At 39.6% G+C, this 18,332-nt stretch overlaps 1 protein-coding gene across 1 annotated transcript; it reads left to right on the top strand.

Moving 5' to 3' along the window:
• The first annotated feature begins 8,894 nt into the window (after positions 1-8,894).
• LOC118431711 (UDP-glucuronosyltransferase 2C1-like) lies at positions 8,895-13,340 on the top strand. Its single transcript, XM_035842975.1, has 4 exons — positions 8,895-9,876; positions 10,226-10,445; positions 11,141-11,360; positions 13,029-13,340. Exons 1-4 carry the CDS (start codon positions 9,619-9,621, stop codon positions 13,309-13,311), a joined length of 981 nt encoding a protein of 326 aa, XP_035698868.1. The 5' UTR covers positions 8,895-9,618; the 3' UTR covers positions 13,312-13,340.
• Positions 13,341-18,332: the final 4,992 nt, after the last annotated feature.

The following is an 18,332-nucleotide window of genomic DNA, read 5'->3' as shown; positions in this document are numbered from 1 at the left end:
AACTACGGCTTCACAAACTGCAGTACAACCCTTTCCAAAAGAGTGCATGTGGGTATCAAAACTTAAGACGTCTTTGTCCAAAGGCAATTCTCCAGTTTGTTCTTCTTTGCTACTTTCAGTTGTTTCTTACATTTATGGTTTTTGTTTACCAAAACTTTTTGACAGATATAAAAGCATACCAACCGCTTACGATTTTAATGCCATTTCAACTTCACCTTAATTTCTTGTTTTCTGCTTGGAATCAACTAAGACTAGTTTGGCAAAACAATAAGCCATACGTTTATTCTTTTAAATATCAACATCATCACTAATCATATACGTCATATATACTCATCTGCCGATACAAATGTCGCAATTTAAGCCATCATCCGTCGAACTTTGGTTACCCAACGGAAAAAGGTGACTAAGCGTTGCTCATTCTTGCTGACCGAAAGCGCGTATGACAAAAAGATGACCTGCCTAATCTCGGAATGAAATATCATCTTGATCCTTTTATCTTTAAAGTCATAAAGGTGGCTAATAGGTAGGCACATTGCTTGACACTCGCCGGTATTGTACTTAAGATGTAATTAATGTGTTCAACCAAAAGCTGTCCAAGAGCTGTCCGTCCTGTTCTCATTTTAAGGCTGCGTTGTTGATGATACTAGAGGTATTGTGCATACCCTTATATAATTAGTTTCTCAATAAGCAGGTATGTACAGCAAGCCAGATGTGCTGCTATAAGCAGGTTTGTACAGCAAGTGAGATGTGCTGTCCGTAATCTCGACCTCTCATTGAGCTGAGCTGTACGGCAAATGAGATGAGCTGCTCCAACCCTATGCCTGTCCTTGAGCTGGATTGTCAATCAAGTTAGATGTACTGCACATGATCTCGCCATGTTTTTAGCTGGATCTTACAACGAGTGAGATCTGTACTCTCGATTTGTAATTATGTCGGGTTGTACAGCAAGTGAGATGTGCTGTCCTCACTCTCGCCATGTCCTTGAGCTGGATTGTGAAGTAGGTGAGGTGTGCTGTCCTTACTGTCGCCATGTCCTTTAGCTGTGTTATACAGCAAGTGAGATGTGCTGTACTTACTCTCGATCTGTCCTTATGCTGGGTTTTACAGCAACTTAGATGTGCTGTGCTTACGCGCAGCATTTCCTTGAGCTAAGTTGTGCAAAAAGTGAGATGTGTTGTCCTTACTATCGATCTGTACTTAAATATGCTGAGTTGGACAGCAAGTTAGATGTGATGTGCTTACACTCAGCATTTCCTTGAGCTAGGTTGTGACAACAAGTTAGATGTACTGTCCTAACTTTCAATCTGTCCTTATGCTGGTTTGTATAGCAAGTGACATGTGCTGTCCTTAGCCTCTCCTTGAGCTGGGTTGTACAGCAAATGGGATGAACTGTCCTTACTCACGACCTCTCCTTGATCTGGGCTGTACAGCAAGTCAGATACATCGTGTTCCTCTTTTCCAGCATGCTGAGAGCCACTCCTGTACAGAATCCCACTTAACCTTGCGAACCGGACTTCCTCCTTCATTCCATAAGCATCCTTACCATCCTGTGTTGCAAGATTGCCGTTTTCCCCCTCGTCGTACACGCACTTTGGATTCGTGGTTTCATCTGTTGACAGTGATTGGTCGTTCGGTTCAGGGTCAGCATACTCGATGGTCGTTGCCTGGTCGTTGGAGTCATCTCCCATTTGCGTAGAATCTGCATCAGCATGGCCTCCAACTTCTTGTGGCGTATCGGGGTAGCCTTCTGCATACAAAGGAATCCTACAGATGTCAGTTTGTCCTGGGTTTTCGTCGTAGGCCACTGCATACGGCTTTATCTCAGGCTCTGGTTCTTGATCTTCACTGTAAGCCTCTGCATATGGCCTTATCTCTGATGATGGGTCTTGATCTTCGCCGTAAGCCACTGCGTATGGCTGAAAAGTCTCGTTATCTCCAGATGACTGACCTTGGGCCGAAGCGGGTTGGCTGTCCGGTGCCGAGTTTTCGTCAGATGTTTGCTGTTCAGCTGAGCCGGCGTAGACCACAGCATACGGTACGATATCTTGGCTGACCTCTGTTTCTTCACCATTCATGCCATGCTGGCTTGTCAAGCATGGACCAAAATAGCGTTTGCAGATGAAGAGGACGCCTACAAATGACAACACCAGAAGTAGGGAGACAACAACAGCACCGATCATGGTCAGGGTGTAGATGATGTTCTTATCCTTGTTGATGATCGGGTACCCCTCTAGAAAGATGACATGGTCCACATCTGTTGTATGCTGAGAATCTGGCATCTCAGTTTTGTACTGAATCTCTTTGTCATTAGTACTGTTGTGAAGACTCGCTGTGGGGGATATGCCGTCATTTGTAGTTGTTCCGATCTCCTCTTTGGTGCTTTCGGTGTTGTTTTTGCAGACGTCTTTCCTCATGGTGGTTAGGACAGTATCTCGTAGGTCAGGAGGAGATGCGCACTTCAGGACGTTAGGAGAAGCAATCTGGTGAAGTTGTGGTAGGTTACAGATGAACCAAGTCAGGTTGTTGTCGCATCTCAGTTCGTTGTTTTCAAGATGAACTTGCAGTTCGGTGTTTTCCATCAGATCTATTATATTGGTGTTGATGGTGGTCATACGGTTCTTTTCTAGCTTTGCTGTCCTCAGAGCCTGTGGCTGCAGAAGTGCCTTGACGGGTACAGATATAAGGCGGTTCTCAGACAAACCCAGGGTCACCAGGCGAGGAAGGCCACGAAATGCATATGGCGATATGCTTGAAATCACATTCTTGAAAAGTTGCAGCTCCGTTACTTGCTCAAGCCCGATGAATGTGTCAGATTCTGAATAGAGAGAAAACAGAATTCGTGACTCATTTTGTGTGTTTTCTGAATAACGACAAATGCCAAACATTATCAGTTTTGTATTCCTATTACTACGAAACAAGAATATTGCGAATCTATATAATAATAGAATTTAATACTGTGCTAGTACAACATACGTATAGAAGATACTTAGTTTGCAATAGCATTTACTTTGTTCATAGTTAAAAAAACTTAGTACAACAAAGGCGTTTAATATAGATAAGCGGCGTTGCTATTGGCAGGAACATCAATAGTACAAAAATTATAGAAGGAAACATGCACATATTGCATTCAGTAAGCGTCCAATATTATCGGTTCGTACCGTGGCCGATACCAACAATGTACAACACAAATATTTTTCTGCTCAACATATCTATCTTTTCTGCTCAACACACTGCCCTTTTTTCGCGCGTGTGTTGCACAGAAAAAGTAGGTGCGCAGCAAAAAAGGAGGTATATTGAGCAGAAAAATATGTGTGTGTTGCTATCGGCCACAGTAGGTTCGACAGCTCAGGGTGCTCAGCCAATACCTCTTTAAAAATATTCAGCGCTCTTCAGTTAATCAGTCTTGCTCATGAATTCAAACAAGCATTTTGCACTGTTCGACCGGATCATTCCAAGGGATATGGGTGGGTTAGAACGCCAATGGCACAAAATCTTCAATAGTGAAACAGTTTCTTATGGAATGGAGAGCCCAGTGTCCAACAGAAAACAAAAATCTTTGATGAAAACAAACTTGATGATACGAAGAACTCTCATCAAACTAAACAGATTGTCAATCGTAAAAAAAAACGTATTGAGCGGAATATCCTGTCAACAGTGTTATGATATTAAGATGAGCTGACTTTCTTTGGTGAAGATAATATTATTAAGGACACCCAGTCAATAAGTGCAGGCTATCAGATTCAAACGTTAATACAACATAAACGTTGGGAGCAAAAACCGTCACTATTAGGGTCCATAAGGCCATGTTGATTTAATTATGTGGATGACATCCGCGCTCGCATCAATAATAAGAACAAGAATAAGTTGTGAAAGGACAGAAAAAAATCTACTGTTGGTAGGGGGAGGTACCAGTACAGAAATTCAGGTCCCTTTCAGGTCTAGAGGATCATTTTCAGGTCTGGATCTGAACCCGATTGTCTGTGGAAACTTGAGAACTGGCAATACTCAAAACAATGGTAATTGGTCAGTTTTGCTACAAAGGAATCTGTTTGGTGGATTATTGGACTCCCACTGGCATCTAAAAATCCCATCTCCAAGTAATAAAGGCTAACTGTCTCTGTACCTTTGACTGTAGAAACTTGGTACAATTGATTATAAAATCTACTTGACTTTCTCTTGTTGTCTTCTTGGCCCCAGGTAGGCCCCAAATGCCTGCCGACATAGTGTGTCCATTTTGTAATTGGCGAAACCGGTTCCTCTGATTTTTTTTCAGGTCTGTTTTTTTTTCAGATTGGTCCAAGAAGAAAAAAAAATGTCTTGCACCCGTATAATGTACTGGTCCCTACACCTAACTGTTGGTATACCATACTATGTGTGTTCAACCTTCCTGGCCACTTTGATTTCATACTGGAGGCAATTTTTTTTTGGGCCAAACTTTTTTTTATTCGCTCGCTCGCATCAGTTTTGGAGTTCCCAGAGGATGTCATCCATATAATCAGATCAACGTGGCCTAAATAACAAACACAAAATATTGACCGATAGTAACGTTTAGAATAAAATAAAAACAAACGATACGTCAAAACTGAAGAAGAATCAATCAATACTTCTGGATAATTGTCAATTTTTAATAGACGTTTCGAAAGGTCTCCACCGTTCTTCATCAGTGAATTGAAAATGAAGTTTTACATCTTTTTCTGAACAAGGAATAATTCTTATGTTCTAAATAAACAAACCAGGTAACGGCTACGGTGTTCTAAAATAAACAACACAGGTAACTATTGAGGTGTTCTGAATAATGTTCTGAATAAACAAAAAGGTAACTGACAAAGGTATGATATGTCAAAACTGATATGTCAAAACGCATTTTCACTTACCCAGACTGGATAAACTGTTGTCAATCAGGGCCAGGTTACGTAACGATGGCAGACCCAGGAAAGCCCCGGGTTGGATGCTGCAAACATTCGATCTTGTTATTGTCAGATGCTCAAGGCTTGAGATGTTCGCAAAAGACCGTAGCAGGAGGGTAGATGCACTGAGGTGCTTGATGTTTATTGTTTTGGTGTCTTTGTGAAAGCCAGTTGGTACAGCATGAATGCACCAGTTAACCTTAAACGTGGTTCTGCCACCATGGCTGATCCAACAGGGAGCCGCCAGTCCGTTTTCGTAAAACGGACAGTGACAGCGAACGCTTTGTTGCAAAGGACTGGGCCTATATTCAACACAGGTGCTTGGACACCAGAGAGCTGTTACAATCATGAAATGCAGATGTATTGAGACCAAAAGGAACAGCACAAGTGCCTTGCTTCGCACCATCTTGAAGAATGATCTTATTCCTTTATGATTTCAATCAACGGCGACCTAAATATTCATTGTTTACGTATTTCCTCCGCCTACGCATGGGCCTGAATTGTTTCCTTCGGTTGCTTCCTGTATTTTTTTTTTCAATCAAGCAGAATTTGAATATACATTGTATACTGCCTGGCATGTTCATGACACGTGTGTTTTCTAATTATACCGTAGGACGGCCGTAAAGGCCTCGATGGTTCTTATTTTGCCAATTCGCCATCTTGGAAAAAACGAGCTGTGGAGAACACAGTAATAATCGGGCAATATTAGCGAATAAAATCATTTTCCCAGAAAAGATCAATATTCTTTAAGTTTACCAGCCCTAATATATTTTGCTTCCTACTGTTTATTTTATCAGAAACGAATATAGCATATAGATAAGGTAAACTTAATAAACACGGGGGCAACTGAGGAAAACTAAAAAAAGTTATTTACTGGTAAATAGCGACTTAAAATGAATCATTATGGTAATATGACTGCTAGCAGGATGTTTTAGAGTAAAATTATGTTCGCTGCTTTATATGTTGCTTGCCAATGGGTGCCACATGTGATTAGTATGTATCTGCCAAGCATTTCTTTTGTTGTCATTTTATAGATAGATTTAAAAAAAATGAATAAAAATGCCATAGACAGTTGGAAATGTATATATAAAGTTAATGATAGGACATAAAGTAAACATAGATATATTCTGTTTGAGACGCATTCTTAAAATTCAAATTTAGTAATTCTTTTTGTCTCATTAAGTATATAACGTTTATTGATTGTTTCAACAACCTCTAATTACATTGCAGCGCCCTAAGGCGCTGAATTTCGTATTGCGTATTTAGGCATTAAAAACACACACATTAAAAACGTAACATGGTAGGGCAGTTAGGCTAACATATTAAGACCAAATTTGTATGTGTATTTTGTATGTGTATTTTACTCTCATGGTTATCGAGAGTTATATAGGACAGAATTTGTGTTGTTACTTTTACATTGACACGACTCACCACAAACCTGCTTGTGGGCGGAGCCTCATGCATAACAACAAGGATTGAACCCTAGCAACATAACCATAACTCTTATTATAAATTAGTTTGATGACGTTGACGATGGTTTGATGAAATGTCATTACTAATGTTTGAAATTCATTGCAGTTGCCACCTACTCATAGGCGGAAATTGTTAAAATGCAATTGGTTTCTTCACGTGTATTTTCAATGAAGGGCCATGTGATGAATCATTGTGTACTGTGTCATATTTGTAAGTGTGGTATCTTGCCTAGCTTTCTTTTTCACATTTTAGTTTATATCTGTGTAATCTGATGTGTTGTCTTAAGGTAGTTTTGTATTGTCCCGTGTCCGTTGTTACCTAGATATTGTGGAGTGACAGAATGTGAGGCGTAAATTGTATAACTGGCAATTAAAAGGAAATGGTTCAACCTAAAATTAGTAAATATGAGAGTTGACATGAAACGGGTCTAAATATGGTCCCACTGACTAGAAAGAGTGATAGGAGAGTTAAAAACAATGGTATTTAGTTAGGTCCGAGGTAAATGTCACAAAATTCCCTCGTTTCAAGCTTTATACAGATACAGCCTTTACGTAATTTGTGCAGTGACAGTGGTACCTGTCACTGATCACCTCGAATTCACTTGTAGGCAGAGGACTTATGCATATTCATGAGGACCAAACCTACTAACGTCAGAGCAATATTACTACAAATTTGTCTGAGTAAGTTGTCGGTGGTTTGATGAAACGGCGTTGGTAATCAGGAAAAAGTTTGAAATTTACTGCAGTTGCCACCCACACGTTGGAGGAAATTGTTGAAATGCAATTGGTTTCTTCACGTGTCTTTTCATTCAATACATTGTGCATTGTGTCTTGCCTATTCATAAGTGTGGTACATTACCATTTTTATGAATTATCATTGGTAATGGAGGGAAGTTTGAATTTTTTAAGTCATTTCAGATACCACCTACACATTTACGTCAATTGTTATGCAGTGCCATGCTTAGTTATAAGTGTATACGTAGTACATTGCCATTTTTGTCAGGTTTTATTTTACTTAGGTGTAAACGGAGATATTCTTTATGGTGTTTTTTATCCTATTTTCCCGTGTCCGTTTTCACATGAATATTGTTGCGTGCCGGCCAGTTTGTAGGAAAGTATGTAACCGGAGACAGCTAAAATATGAGAGTTGGCTTTGACCACATGGGCCGGGTCTAAATATGGCCCCACGCACGATAGAAAATACTAGGCCAGTTTATAGCAATGACAGGGATAAATTAGGTCAAAGGTAAAAAATAAATTCTGTCTACCCTATGTGGAAAACCCTCATTAAATTGACATTTTCAAGGCGAAGTAAATGTACTTTGCACTTGCTTCTTTTTTCAGCATAGTGATGATTTGATAGTGGATTTTTACGTTATGTTGGACTGTATTTAAGTGACTGTGGTTTTATTGTTGTGACTTCTTACCGCGCAACCGCTTGTGGGCAGAGCACACTCCAAACATAACGTCCGTGTTGGGACAGGAACCACCGTCCTTGTGCGTCATATAATAGACTGTAGTTTTGCCGGCTGACCTACTTGTACCAGCATTACGTATTGGTGTTTTTAAATACTATATTGACGTCACAGAAAGAGTTCTGAGTTCTGATTGGCTGACGACAGAAGAAACGCCCGACCCATTGTGATGCAAATCCTGGTTGTCTTGGTTACACATGACCATCCATAACAAACCCAATTTTTCATACTGGACGCCGTGTTCAGCACACAATGTCGGACTGACAAGAGTAAATGAATACAGCAAAGCTGCTGGGTTGCATGACGAAACATGTTAGGCAGGTATATGAGTTTTACTTTGTTACAGGCTCTTTGTTACTTTATTATTTGTTAAAGCAAGTTATGTAGTTACCTGCAGCCATAACAATTTAGCAGGGTGTTGCGGGGTCTCATGGTAAAACTATGCTATTTAGCTAACTGTTGGGGGGGGGGATTCCTTCTCCCTTCGTCTCATCCCCTTAGCGGAAGGAATACACACAGTTGGATATTACCACCGTAACGTTGCATGCAAAGACTATTTCTAAAGGTAAGGTCAATACCAAATTTTCGATGTCTGACAGTACATCTTGTTCATGGAGAATGACCTTGTGTCGATCTTGCGAGAAGGCACGAGACAGACGCCCCCCCCCCCCCCCGAATCATTTTAAATTTTTGCCTTCGCCAAGAAGCGTATGTTTTCGGTTATTGCCTCCGCCAAGAAGGCTATGTAAACGGTTGAGTTAGGACTTTTGGGGTCTTTATCTTGTTCTCAGTGTAGTGTATTGGAGCCTGTTGTGTGAACTAGGAGAAGTTCACCAAAGTACGTCATGCCTTGTCAAACTACGCCTTGGTTGGCTGAAAGTACGGCGTAGTTGGCTGAATTACGGCGTAGTTGAATTTCGACCGGAATAGAAAAGCATACACGTCTATGTGCTTTCACGCGCACACACACTCTCTGTTTTTGGACACAGATTAGCATAGTCTTTATAATGCGTTTCACCTAAACTGCATACTGCTGCATAAACTGCATTATATTCTTGTCATAATCTATTATTCATGTATTTTGCAGTTCCAAGGGAGAGGAAAATCATTGACCTGTATCTGAGTTCATCAATAGAAAAATACCAGATCTAGCAAGATGGGCGTTAGATCAATGTCTTTCACTCTTTTATTCGTTTTCCTTGGTCTTCTAATGGTGCATATGATTAATGCAGAGAATGTTCTGTTAGTGCCTACACCATGCACGGAGAGCCACTGGTTTACGTTATCGAACATCGGACAAGCTTTAGTAGGCAGGGGCCATGTCGTCACGGTTGTTGTACCAGAGGACATAGCCGAAAACAGACGATCGGAAAGGCCTGACTTCAAGTTTGAGACATTTCGTGACCAAGGAACTCATGCATTACTGAAGGAAATTGATGCACGTCATCATTCGAACACTGAGTCAGAGATTTCGGTCTACCAATATGCAAAGGCGTTCACCAGTACATCTGATGTGATAACGAAACATTGTGACCTGCTGTTGGGGGATTTTGACCTGATGATTCGGCTGAAGGCAGCCAACTTCAGCATTGTCGTTTTTGACTACTGCATTCCAATCGGCGCCATACTCGCTGCACATATAGGTGCTCAAATCCGATAATCGCCACCTTGCGGGCTGATCACTATTTCCTCGACATCAAGTCTACCGGTGTTCTGCTGCCTTTGTCTTATGTGCCATTTTTTGGGTTTGATTTTACCGACAACATGAATTTTGTGCAGCGAGTGCAAAACGTTGTCTGCTATTCTCTTCTATCTATCCTGGGGCCTTGGCTTGCGACTAACACGTATGACGGACTGGTTCGTAAATACATAAGTGAAGACGAAACTATTCAGAGCGTCGTTTCTAATACTGACCTGTGGCTGTATCAAACCGACCATGTTCTGGATTTTCCCGCTCCCTCCATGCCAAACATGGTTCAGATCGGCGGGTTTCATATCGGTGCAGTCTCTTCTCTCCCTAAAGTAAGTTGTACTACTTTATTGTAAGTTTTACTACTCTTCTGTCTACAGAGGTCTCATGATATGTGTCTGTATGTTCATGTGCTATTGTGTCTGCTGAATATAGTGTGTTACATATAGTTGTGGAGTGAAAATATATTACAAATCGATACATACATGTATAACATGGAGGGCCATAAGGTCTTAAAATTATTATTCTAATTTTATACCCAAGCTGAATATCAGAAAAAGAAAACAAAAATATATTTTGATATGTGTTTCTGGTTTGGTAAAGGCCGTGGAATTTGTGATGTAAAATAAGTTTTGTGGTGTTTTAGATCAGAGGATAAAAATGTGCTATTCATTGACTTAGGAATTAGAAGCCTTCGTCCAGAGTGCAGAAAACGATGGAGTGATTGTTGTCAGTCTGGGATCAATTATCAAAACGATGTGGCCGAAGAAGACACAAATCTTCGCTGCAGCCTTTGCCCGACTCCGACAGAAGGTGGTGTGGCGGTACACGGGAGAGAAGCCGGCCGGTCTGGGTAACAACACCAAACTGATGGCCTGGATTCCTCAGAACGACCTACTAGGTACATGACGAAGACGAAATGACAGTTTTGGTGTTATGCTCTTGTTAATTACATTGTTTAAAGCATTTCATTGCATACTGTTAGACTATAGTGCTATATTGAAATATGTTGCTTTCCTGCCTGAATTCTAATTTTTTCCAATTGTTCCCTTTGAAAAGCAATTTTGACAAAAACGTCACTGCAGTTGAAGAGCAAACTGAGAAAAGGCTCAAACTATTGCACTATTGCACTTTGACGTCACAAAATACAGAAAAAACTTGTTGAAGCTCCGTCACATTACATGGGTGCAAAAAATTAACCTTGCTCTTCCAACATGTTATACAGTTATGTTGACCTTATATATACGGAATCACAAACACACACACACACACACACACACACATGCACCGAAAAAAAAAACATACATACACACACAGCTACACACGCACATCTTCAAACTTTAAGGAATTGAATGTAGCATTTTTCAAAACTGTTGGTAATTTTCCCTTCAGAAGAGCTTTAATGGTATAATGGTATTAGCTAATAATATTTTTGTGATATTTTCGCGATGTTCCAATAAAATATGTGGTCCTTACTAATATTGCGCTTAGAAAAAAAATAGACTACAAGCACACAGAGACCGACGTAAAAAAAAACATTGTTACCTTAAAGTTGCAGTCTATTTGCCTTATAACGTCTTGTTTGATTTGCTCAAGGACATCCCGGAACAAGAGCCTTCGTCACGCACGCTGGGGCCAGAGGTATGTACGAGGCCTTACACCACGGCGTGCCCATGGTCTGTCTGCCGCTGTTTTTCGATCAACCCGGTAACTCAGCACGGGTGGTGGCCAGGGGACTGGGGGTGAAGTTGGACTTCAGCAAGGTCACTACAGACCAGTTATACGAGGCCATTACCCATGTTCTCACCAACAACAGGTATTGCTTGTGCTGCTTGAATCGGAGTACAGTAAATGTGACATATGCATGAAACAAAACTTCTCAATAGCCTCATCGTGTTAAAATAACAGCGGAATTTCCCAACGGAAATGCACGGACGCAGGTACTATTAGGTTTGATGTTTATTATAAATAAACTAGAGTTCCACGAACACATACCTTTGCCAAATAAACCAGGTTTGTTATGTAGAATGATGTCTGTAGACAAATGCGTTACTCATTTCATTTTCTTCATAATTATATGCTTGGAGTTGGTTTATAAAATTTCGGCATTGATTATGCAAATTAGATCCCAAGTTACAATTAATTGATATCAAATTGTATCAAGCATAACTTAAGCTATCAGCATACCAAAAATCATGATGATCCTTTGATCCATTCTTGACTTATTCTCTTTCAAAGTCTTTAAATACACCTCTTACTCTCTTCCCTCTTTCTCAGTTACATATGTGACAACTTTGATGAAAGTACTATAATGGAATGCAGTGGATTTATAAACTTTTCCTCATTAATTATGCAAATTAGCTGTTAATTTGCATAATAAGTATCACATTATATAAGTCTTCACTTAGGCTATCTACATGCCAAAAATTATGATGATCCGTCAACACGTTCACATTTTCTCATTAATTATGCAAATGAGATCATCATTTGCATGATAAATATGTATTGACATTTCTCTCTTTCTCAGCTACATATGTGACAAGTTTTAAAGTCCTATCATGGAACGTAGTGAATGTATAAAACATCCTCATTAATTATGCAAATTAGCTGTTGATTTGCATAATTGGTATCTCATTATGTTTGTCTTCACTTACGCTACCTACATACCAAAAAAACATGATGATCCGTCAACATCTTCATATTTTCTCATTAATTATGCAAATGAGGCCATCATTTGCATAATTGATATCTATCGACATTTCTCTCCTTCCCAGCTACATATGTGACAAGTTTGAAAGTCCTATCATGGAATGCAGTGGATTTATAAATTTTCCTCATTAATTATGCAAATTAGCTGTTGATTTGCATAATTAGTATACCATTATGTAAGACATCACTCATTCTATCTACATACCAAAAATCATGACGATCCGTCAACACGTTGTAGAGTTATTCTCGTCCAAAGTTTGAAAGGAAACCGGTGCCTGCAGTTCCAAAAAAGCCGCTAGGGGGCCCAAACTCACAGCACTTACTCTCTGTCTCGAGGGCTATCTACCACTCAAAAATCATGATCACAGCATGTCCAGAACAGGAGATATCAAAAATTGAGGTTCTGCTGCAGTACCTTAGTAAGCCGCTAGGGGGCCCATTATCGAACTTGACCTTCGTTTTCCCGACCCCTACCCACCTACCAAATATTATCGGGATTCATCCAAGACTTCTTGAGTTATGCTGTTAACACACACACAGACACACACACAGACACACAGACTCACAAGCCCAAAACATAACCTTAGCCATTCTGGCAAAGGTAATAAATCTAGAAGTCCTGCTTTGCTGATGCTGCATAGATTAGGCGACGTTATTTTTATATTTTGTTATAAATACTACTTTGGTGTACTACTTTTATATTTTGTTGTAATTTTTGTTACTAATTACTAATTGGCTGGCTATAATACCCATGCTTTATCGTATCTTTCTACAGTTACCGTGAGACCGCAGCCCGCATGTCCCGCCTGCACCGTGACCAGCCCCAGTCACCCATGGAGCGGGCCGTCTGGTGGATTGAACACGTCATCAAACATGGTCGACTTCCCCATCTTCGCGCACGCGCTGTAGACCTGCCGTGGTACCAGTACTACCTGCTGGACGTAACTGTGTTCCTCGTTTCTGTCTGTACAGCTGTCCTTGGGACCGTGTGGTACAGCTGTTCGCTCATCCGTAAAAAGATAACATGTAGAACTGGAGACAAGGTTAAGTCGCAGTAGACAAATTTAACAATCTTGATGCTTGACTTAGTAGTTCTGGATACCTTCCAATTCAAATTTCTACTGTACAACTAGTCTCGTTTTAAGAAATAGACGATCCACTGCTTCTGTGACGTCACTTTATGCAAATATAACACATGACTTGGAGAGGAGTTGATCATAAGTTACAGAAAGCCTATGGCGCCAGCGCCTCTCTACTAAGGGATGCTTGAAAAATTCTATTTTGAAGTAAAATTAGATGGCTTCTTTGATTCCTGTAGCAAAAAAAAAAAATCTAGTTCTGTGTCTTGGATTCTCTCTTTGTCTCACTTTGTCTAGTGTAACCTAATGTCCAGGTGATTCTTATATGTATGTGTTGAGAAACTTAGGTCTTGGTTTTCACGGAACATCACCCAAGCCACGATCAAGTAACTCTAAACAGAACTGCAGGGGATAGAACCAACGAAAGGTTGTACTCCCTACATGAAATGTGGAAATGTATATTGGATAATATAGTTAAAGAAATAGTCGGGGAAATCATAGATGGCGGAAAGGAGTTTGTCTGAAAATGTATGGTGAGTTCCTTACTTTGTGTTGGTATAAAGCTTATACTAACAACGAAATGTGACAGTGTCGTTCTTGTTATGTCTTCGTTTTTCGTTTTTATTCAGAAAAGAATCAGCATCGCAGTTTGTAAAAACAAACTGAATATCACTGATTATGTACAAATTTTCAACATGTCGACTACAAAATATACGTATATACATCTATTAAACAAATTACAGTACATGATGTAGAAACGCCTATACAAAGTTGTACATTATACTTCACATAGAACACCGAAGTAAGGACAGGAACGTCCTACGTAGAGTATCAGGACTCGTTGTACAGGCGTATAGCCTGATGTAAGAACGACCTTCTCAGTCTCTGTGTCCGGGCAGTTGGCACAGTAAGTGCAGTGCCGTTTCTAAGAGTCCTCCCAGTGACCGTAGTTCTGGCCGGCGGCACCAGGTCATGGAGGGGGTGACCCTCGTCCAGCATATCCCTCAGTAGCTTCACTGCCGCAACCTCTCGCCGTTCTTTCAGCGTCGGCAGAGCAGGCACCTCTCGTCTTCCCCCCAAGGAGACGATACGGAGTGCTCTCCGTTGTACTCTTTCAATTTGTATTGATATTCATTACAATATTTGTAGTTTTTTTTCTTCAAAAATTTAATGTAGTGCAGTAAAATTTAGTAATCCATAAAGTTAGTCATTGATATCAATAGCAAATGTGGTTTGGACTCATTTTCAAACAATGGATGGTAACTTCAGCAAGAAAGCAATGCATAAGAACATATCATATTTCGTTTATGCATAAAATACCCCATAATAATAAATTTTTACAAATACAATAATGTAAGATAATTTAACCAATGCATTTATTCAATACTGCATGCCAGAGATGCCAGTTCAATGGATTTCAATGTTCTGAAAATTTGCAAATAATCGTTATTCAAAAGACCAATCGAAGAAAGGATGGCTACAAAAATATTGCGGAAAAAGATGAAATGCGACATGTCAGAAGCTCTGCAATGAATGTCATATGCTCGGTCAAAGGTTGACAGAAGTAAGTAGTTGTTCGGGTAGAGGGTGGTTCGTGTTTTTCTGACGCTGCTTTTGAACGTCTGTAGATATGCAAAACTATCTTTACAGGATCACTAAAGTAGCAAACAGCTACGGCTAGGTGATTCCTGGCATCAGTGGGTCTTAAATGATGACATTTCCACAGTCTCCTTGCAGATAGTGTTATCCAGCATGAAGTAAAATTATAGTTCACGCGCACGAGGTTGGCTGTACAGATAGTGCAAACGTTTTCACCATCGCAGACAACGGCGTATATCACTGTCTTACAGATGTTTGGTGGTGTCTTCAATGTGTAACTTTCCGGAGTTCCTGTGTGTAACGGCTGCGAGTTTTCATTCAACAGATGTCCGGCGAATACTTCATTAATTAGGTGCGGCCCTGTCTTCCATCATCTGGAATCACCAGTGGGGTACATTGAGCATAGTTTTTCCAGTCTTTGAAAAAAAAAGTTCTGTTGTGTAATTGTCATCAGCACAAGTTTCTGTAGTATTCATTGAACACATTTCACAATTTTGCACGGACATTGCAAGGCATGGCAGTCACAGATCATCGGAATTTTGTTAACAAAAAAATTAAATTGAAGATCAGACCCTAAAATTGTAAAAAAAAAAAAAAAAAAATCCGCAACTTGAATTGGCCATTGAACCGGCTGGATCTGACATGTACCACTTAACTACTTGTACATGTTCTTATATGATTGTGAAAACAGTGAAACGTTATTAACCCTCAAATCACCGTACCTTTTTTGTGACGTAGATTACCATATGGGGTGAAAACTGACCCCATAAAGTTTTGTACAAATAGAGTTTTTTTGGTGACTCTTTTTGACGACGCCTCAGGGGAGTCATCAAGTGGTATATATTGCGTTCAGTCTGCAAAAATTCTAGGATTTGCACAGGCATTTTCCAAGAATGCTAGTACTCCACAGTATGCTGGGTATGCAAGTCCCCCCCCCCCTAAATCTGTCCCAGATTTATCCGTCTGGTATGCAATGGTGGAATGTAGGTCACACTGGCTCCCTTGAGGAATTTGTCCTTTGAAACTAGTGGTAAGACAGGGAAACTCTGCACAATGGATCACGTTGTCTTGGTTGCTATGTTATGTTATGAAGGATACATTTCCTTTTCTAGAGCTTGTTCAAGCTATACGCCACAGGCAGACAGGAAATACTTCTGTAGTGCTCAGCTGTAGGTTTAGGTCACTGGCAGACCATTGTGCTGTACCGGGGATAGTACATTTCTGCTGGCTGTAGGTTTATGTTACAGGTGGGCTAGTATATTGTGCCAGGGATAGTGCGACAGGGAAGTTCCAGTCTATTTCTGAATTGAGCTGTATTGTTGTACCCTCAATCGTCGTCATGGCAATAATACATTTTTATTGCCAGTCTTGTTATGATTTGTATATATGTATAGCTTCATTAACCTATGTGGGACAGCATAATTTATGCAAAAGATCATGAGGACCACATTTTGCCCTAACGCTACTCAGACCGGGTAAGGTTTTTTATGCCTACACCAACTTCAAAGTCACATAGCCCCTGAACAGCTTATGCTAGAGCCACCAAACCTAGTCACTTTTGAGAAAATGTCGACAGCAAGTAATTTAAGTGAATAAAAAAAGTTCATCGTTTTTTATGTTGCCATGGCAACGGAATTCTGACAGGCATATTTATTGCTTAATTTTCTAATTTTGGCCTAAACATTCAAGTTTTAAGGTTTTCTTGGCAAACCACACTTGTTCATGACATTTTATAAAATTCAACGTAAATTTCATGATTCAATATTCATAATTTATGCTTATTTGATGACGTCATCAGTCAAAATCCAAGATGGCGGCCAATTTAAGGTAAATTACGTCAATGCGTCGTCATATAACATGATAATGACACAAAGGCTGGAACCATAATTTCGTTGGACATGTACATCATTCTCTGAAAACTTCGTGATCATACAATAAGTAGTTTAGGCATGGGTTCCAGAAGTTTGTTTAAAAAAATGCTGGGGTCAATTTTGACCCCACTGGACCATACATAAGCTTTCTATGATAACTTAATTAACAATGAGCCCATCTCGGTGAAAACGTATGAAAACGTATGAGAAGTTATAAGACATATATACAAACAAACTCATAGAAGGAAATTTGTTTTCAACCAGAAATGTCATAATGGCACATATTAATACAAGTCTGGGGTCAGTTTTGACCCCATACGGTGGTTTGAGGGTTAAACTGTGATCACAAGAAATGTGTTACGACCAAACATTTCTTGCAGTGTTTATATTCAGCTCACGTCTGCTGTCAATTTCCATTTGAAAAGTAGCTTCTGATTATATTAGGTGTCCAAAAAAACATAGCCTGTAAAGACCAAGTAACTCTGCAACATAGAACAACAACCTACATACTCGTAAAGATGGACTCAATTTCTACTTTCCTGGGCTAGCATACACATGGTATTAATGGTTTGGTGCTGATCTCCTTATTAACATGTTCAAATGTTTGAAATAATACATGTTATTTTATGTTTCAAAGAACTTGAAATATGTTTCTATTTGCTACTTACATTCACTTTACACACTTATATCAAATAAATAGCACATGTTATGAATAAACACCATCAATGCAAAATTTAGATCTAAAAAGCTCCAATCAAAATTACATCATTTGCTTAAAACTGCTTCTTTACTTTAAATAACTACTTCCTAGATTAATAATCTTTATCAAAAATTCCATTAGGACTCTCACTTCTTGTGTATCAAAATATGCCAGTCCCAAGCGTATACCAGGCACATAACGTGTGTAACAGGGAATATATAATATATAATGGCTATGTAAAAGCAATTATGATTTTTTAAACCATTTTTTCGGAGGATTTGGTGTTGTCTGCACAGTCATCACTTTTTTGTAGTATCGCTCTAGACGAAATTACCATAATATTAACGCCAATAGATTTTTATGTTTATTACATTCCCTTAAAACATGGTAATGAGAGAGAGGCATATTGGCTGACCAAAGTATCTAGTGTTGATCAACCATACACAAACTCAATTTCTTTCAAGGTTGATCTTTTTAGGAAGCTCCACAATTCTTTTGAAGGGTTAGGTAGTTTTGTGATTTGTTATTATAGAAAAAGTGGTCTTCTGAGAATGTAACGCTGGTTCACCTTTATTGGTGAGGTATTCTATATCCGTCGCTTTTAAAAACGGTATTAAGCCATATGAAGTCGACGGTTGTTGGTTTCAAATGTGCAATATTTGCAATATTTGCTTTTACATGTTACACTTTGAAACCGACGCCTGTCCATCAACTTGGCATCCCTAAATACCCTGTTTTTAAAAACAGACATATGTTACCTCGTTGATAAAGTTGAACTAGCGTTGATAGTGTTCGAACGTTCGTTCGTTGATTTCTGTGTTTAAACTCGC

The sequence above is a fragment of the Branchiostoma floridae genome, chromosome 15 (genome assembly GCF_000003815.2).
Source record: "Branchiostoma floridae strain S238N-H82 chromosome 15, Bfl_VNyyK, whole genome shotgun sequence".
Taxonomy (NCBI): domain Eukaryota; kingdom Metazoa; phylum Chordata; class Leptocardii; order Amphioxiformes; family Branchiostomatidae; genus Branchiostoma; species Branchiostoma floridae.
This window is presented reverse-complemented; position numbering and strand designations above follow the sequence as displayed.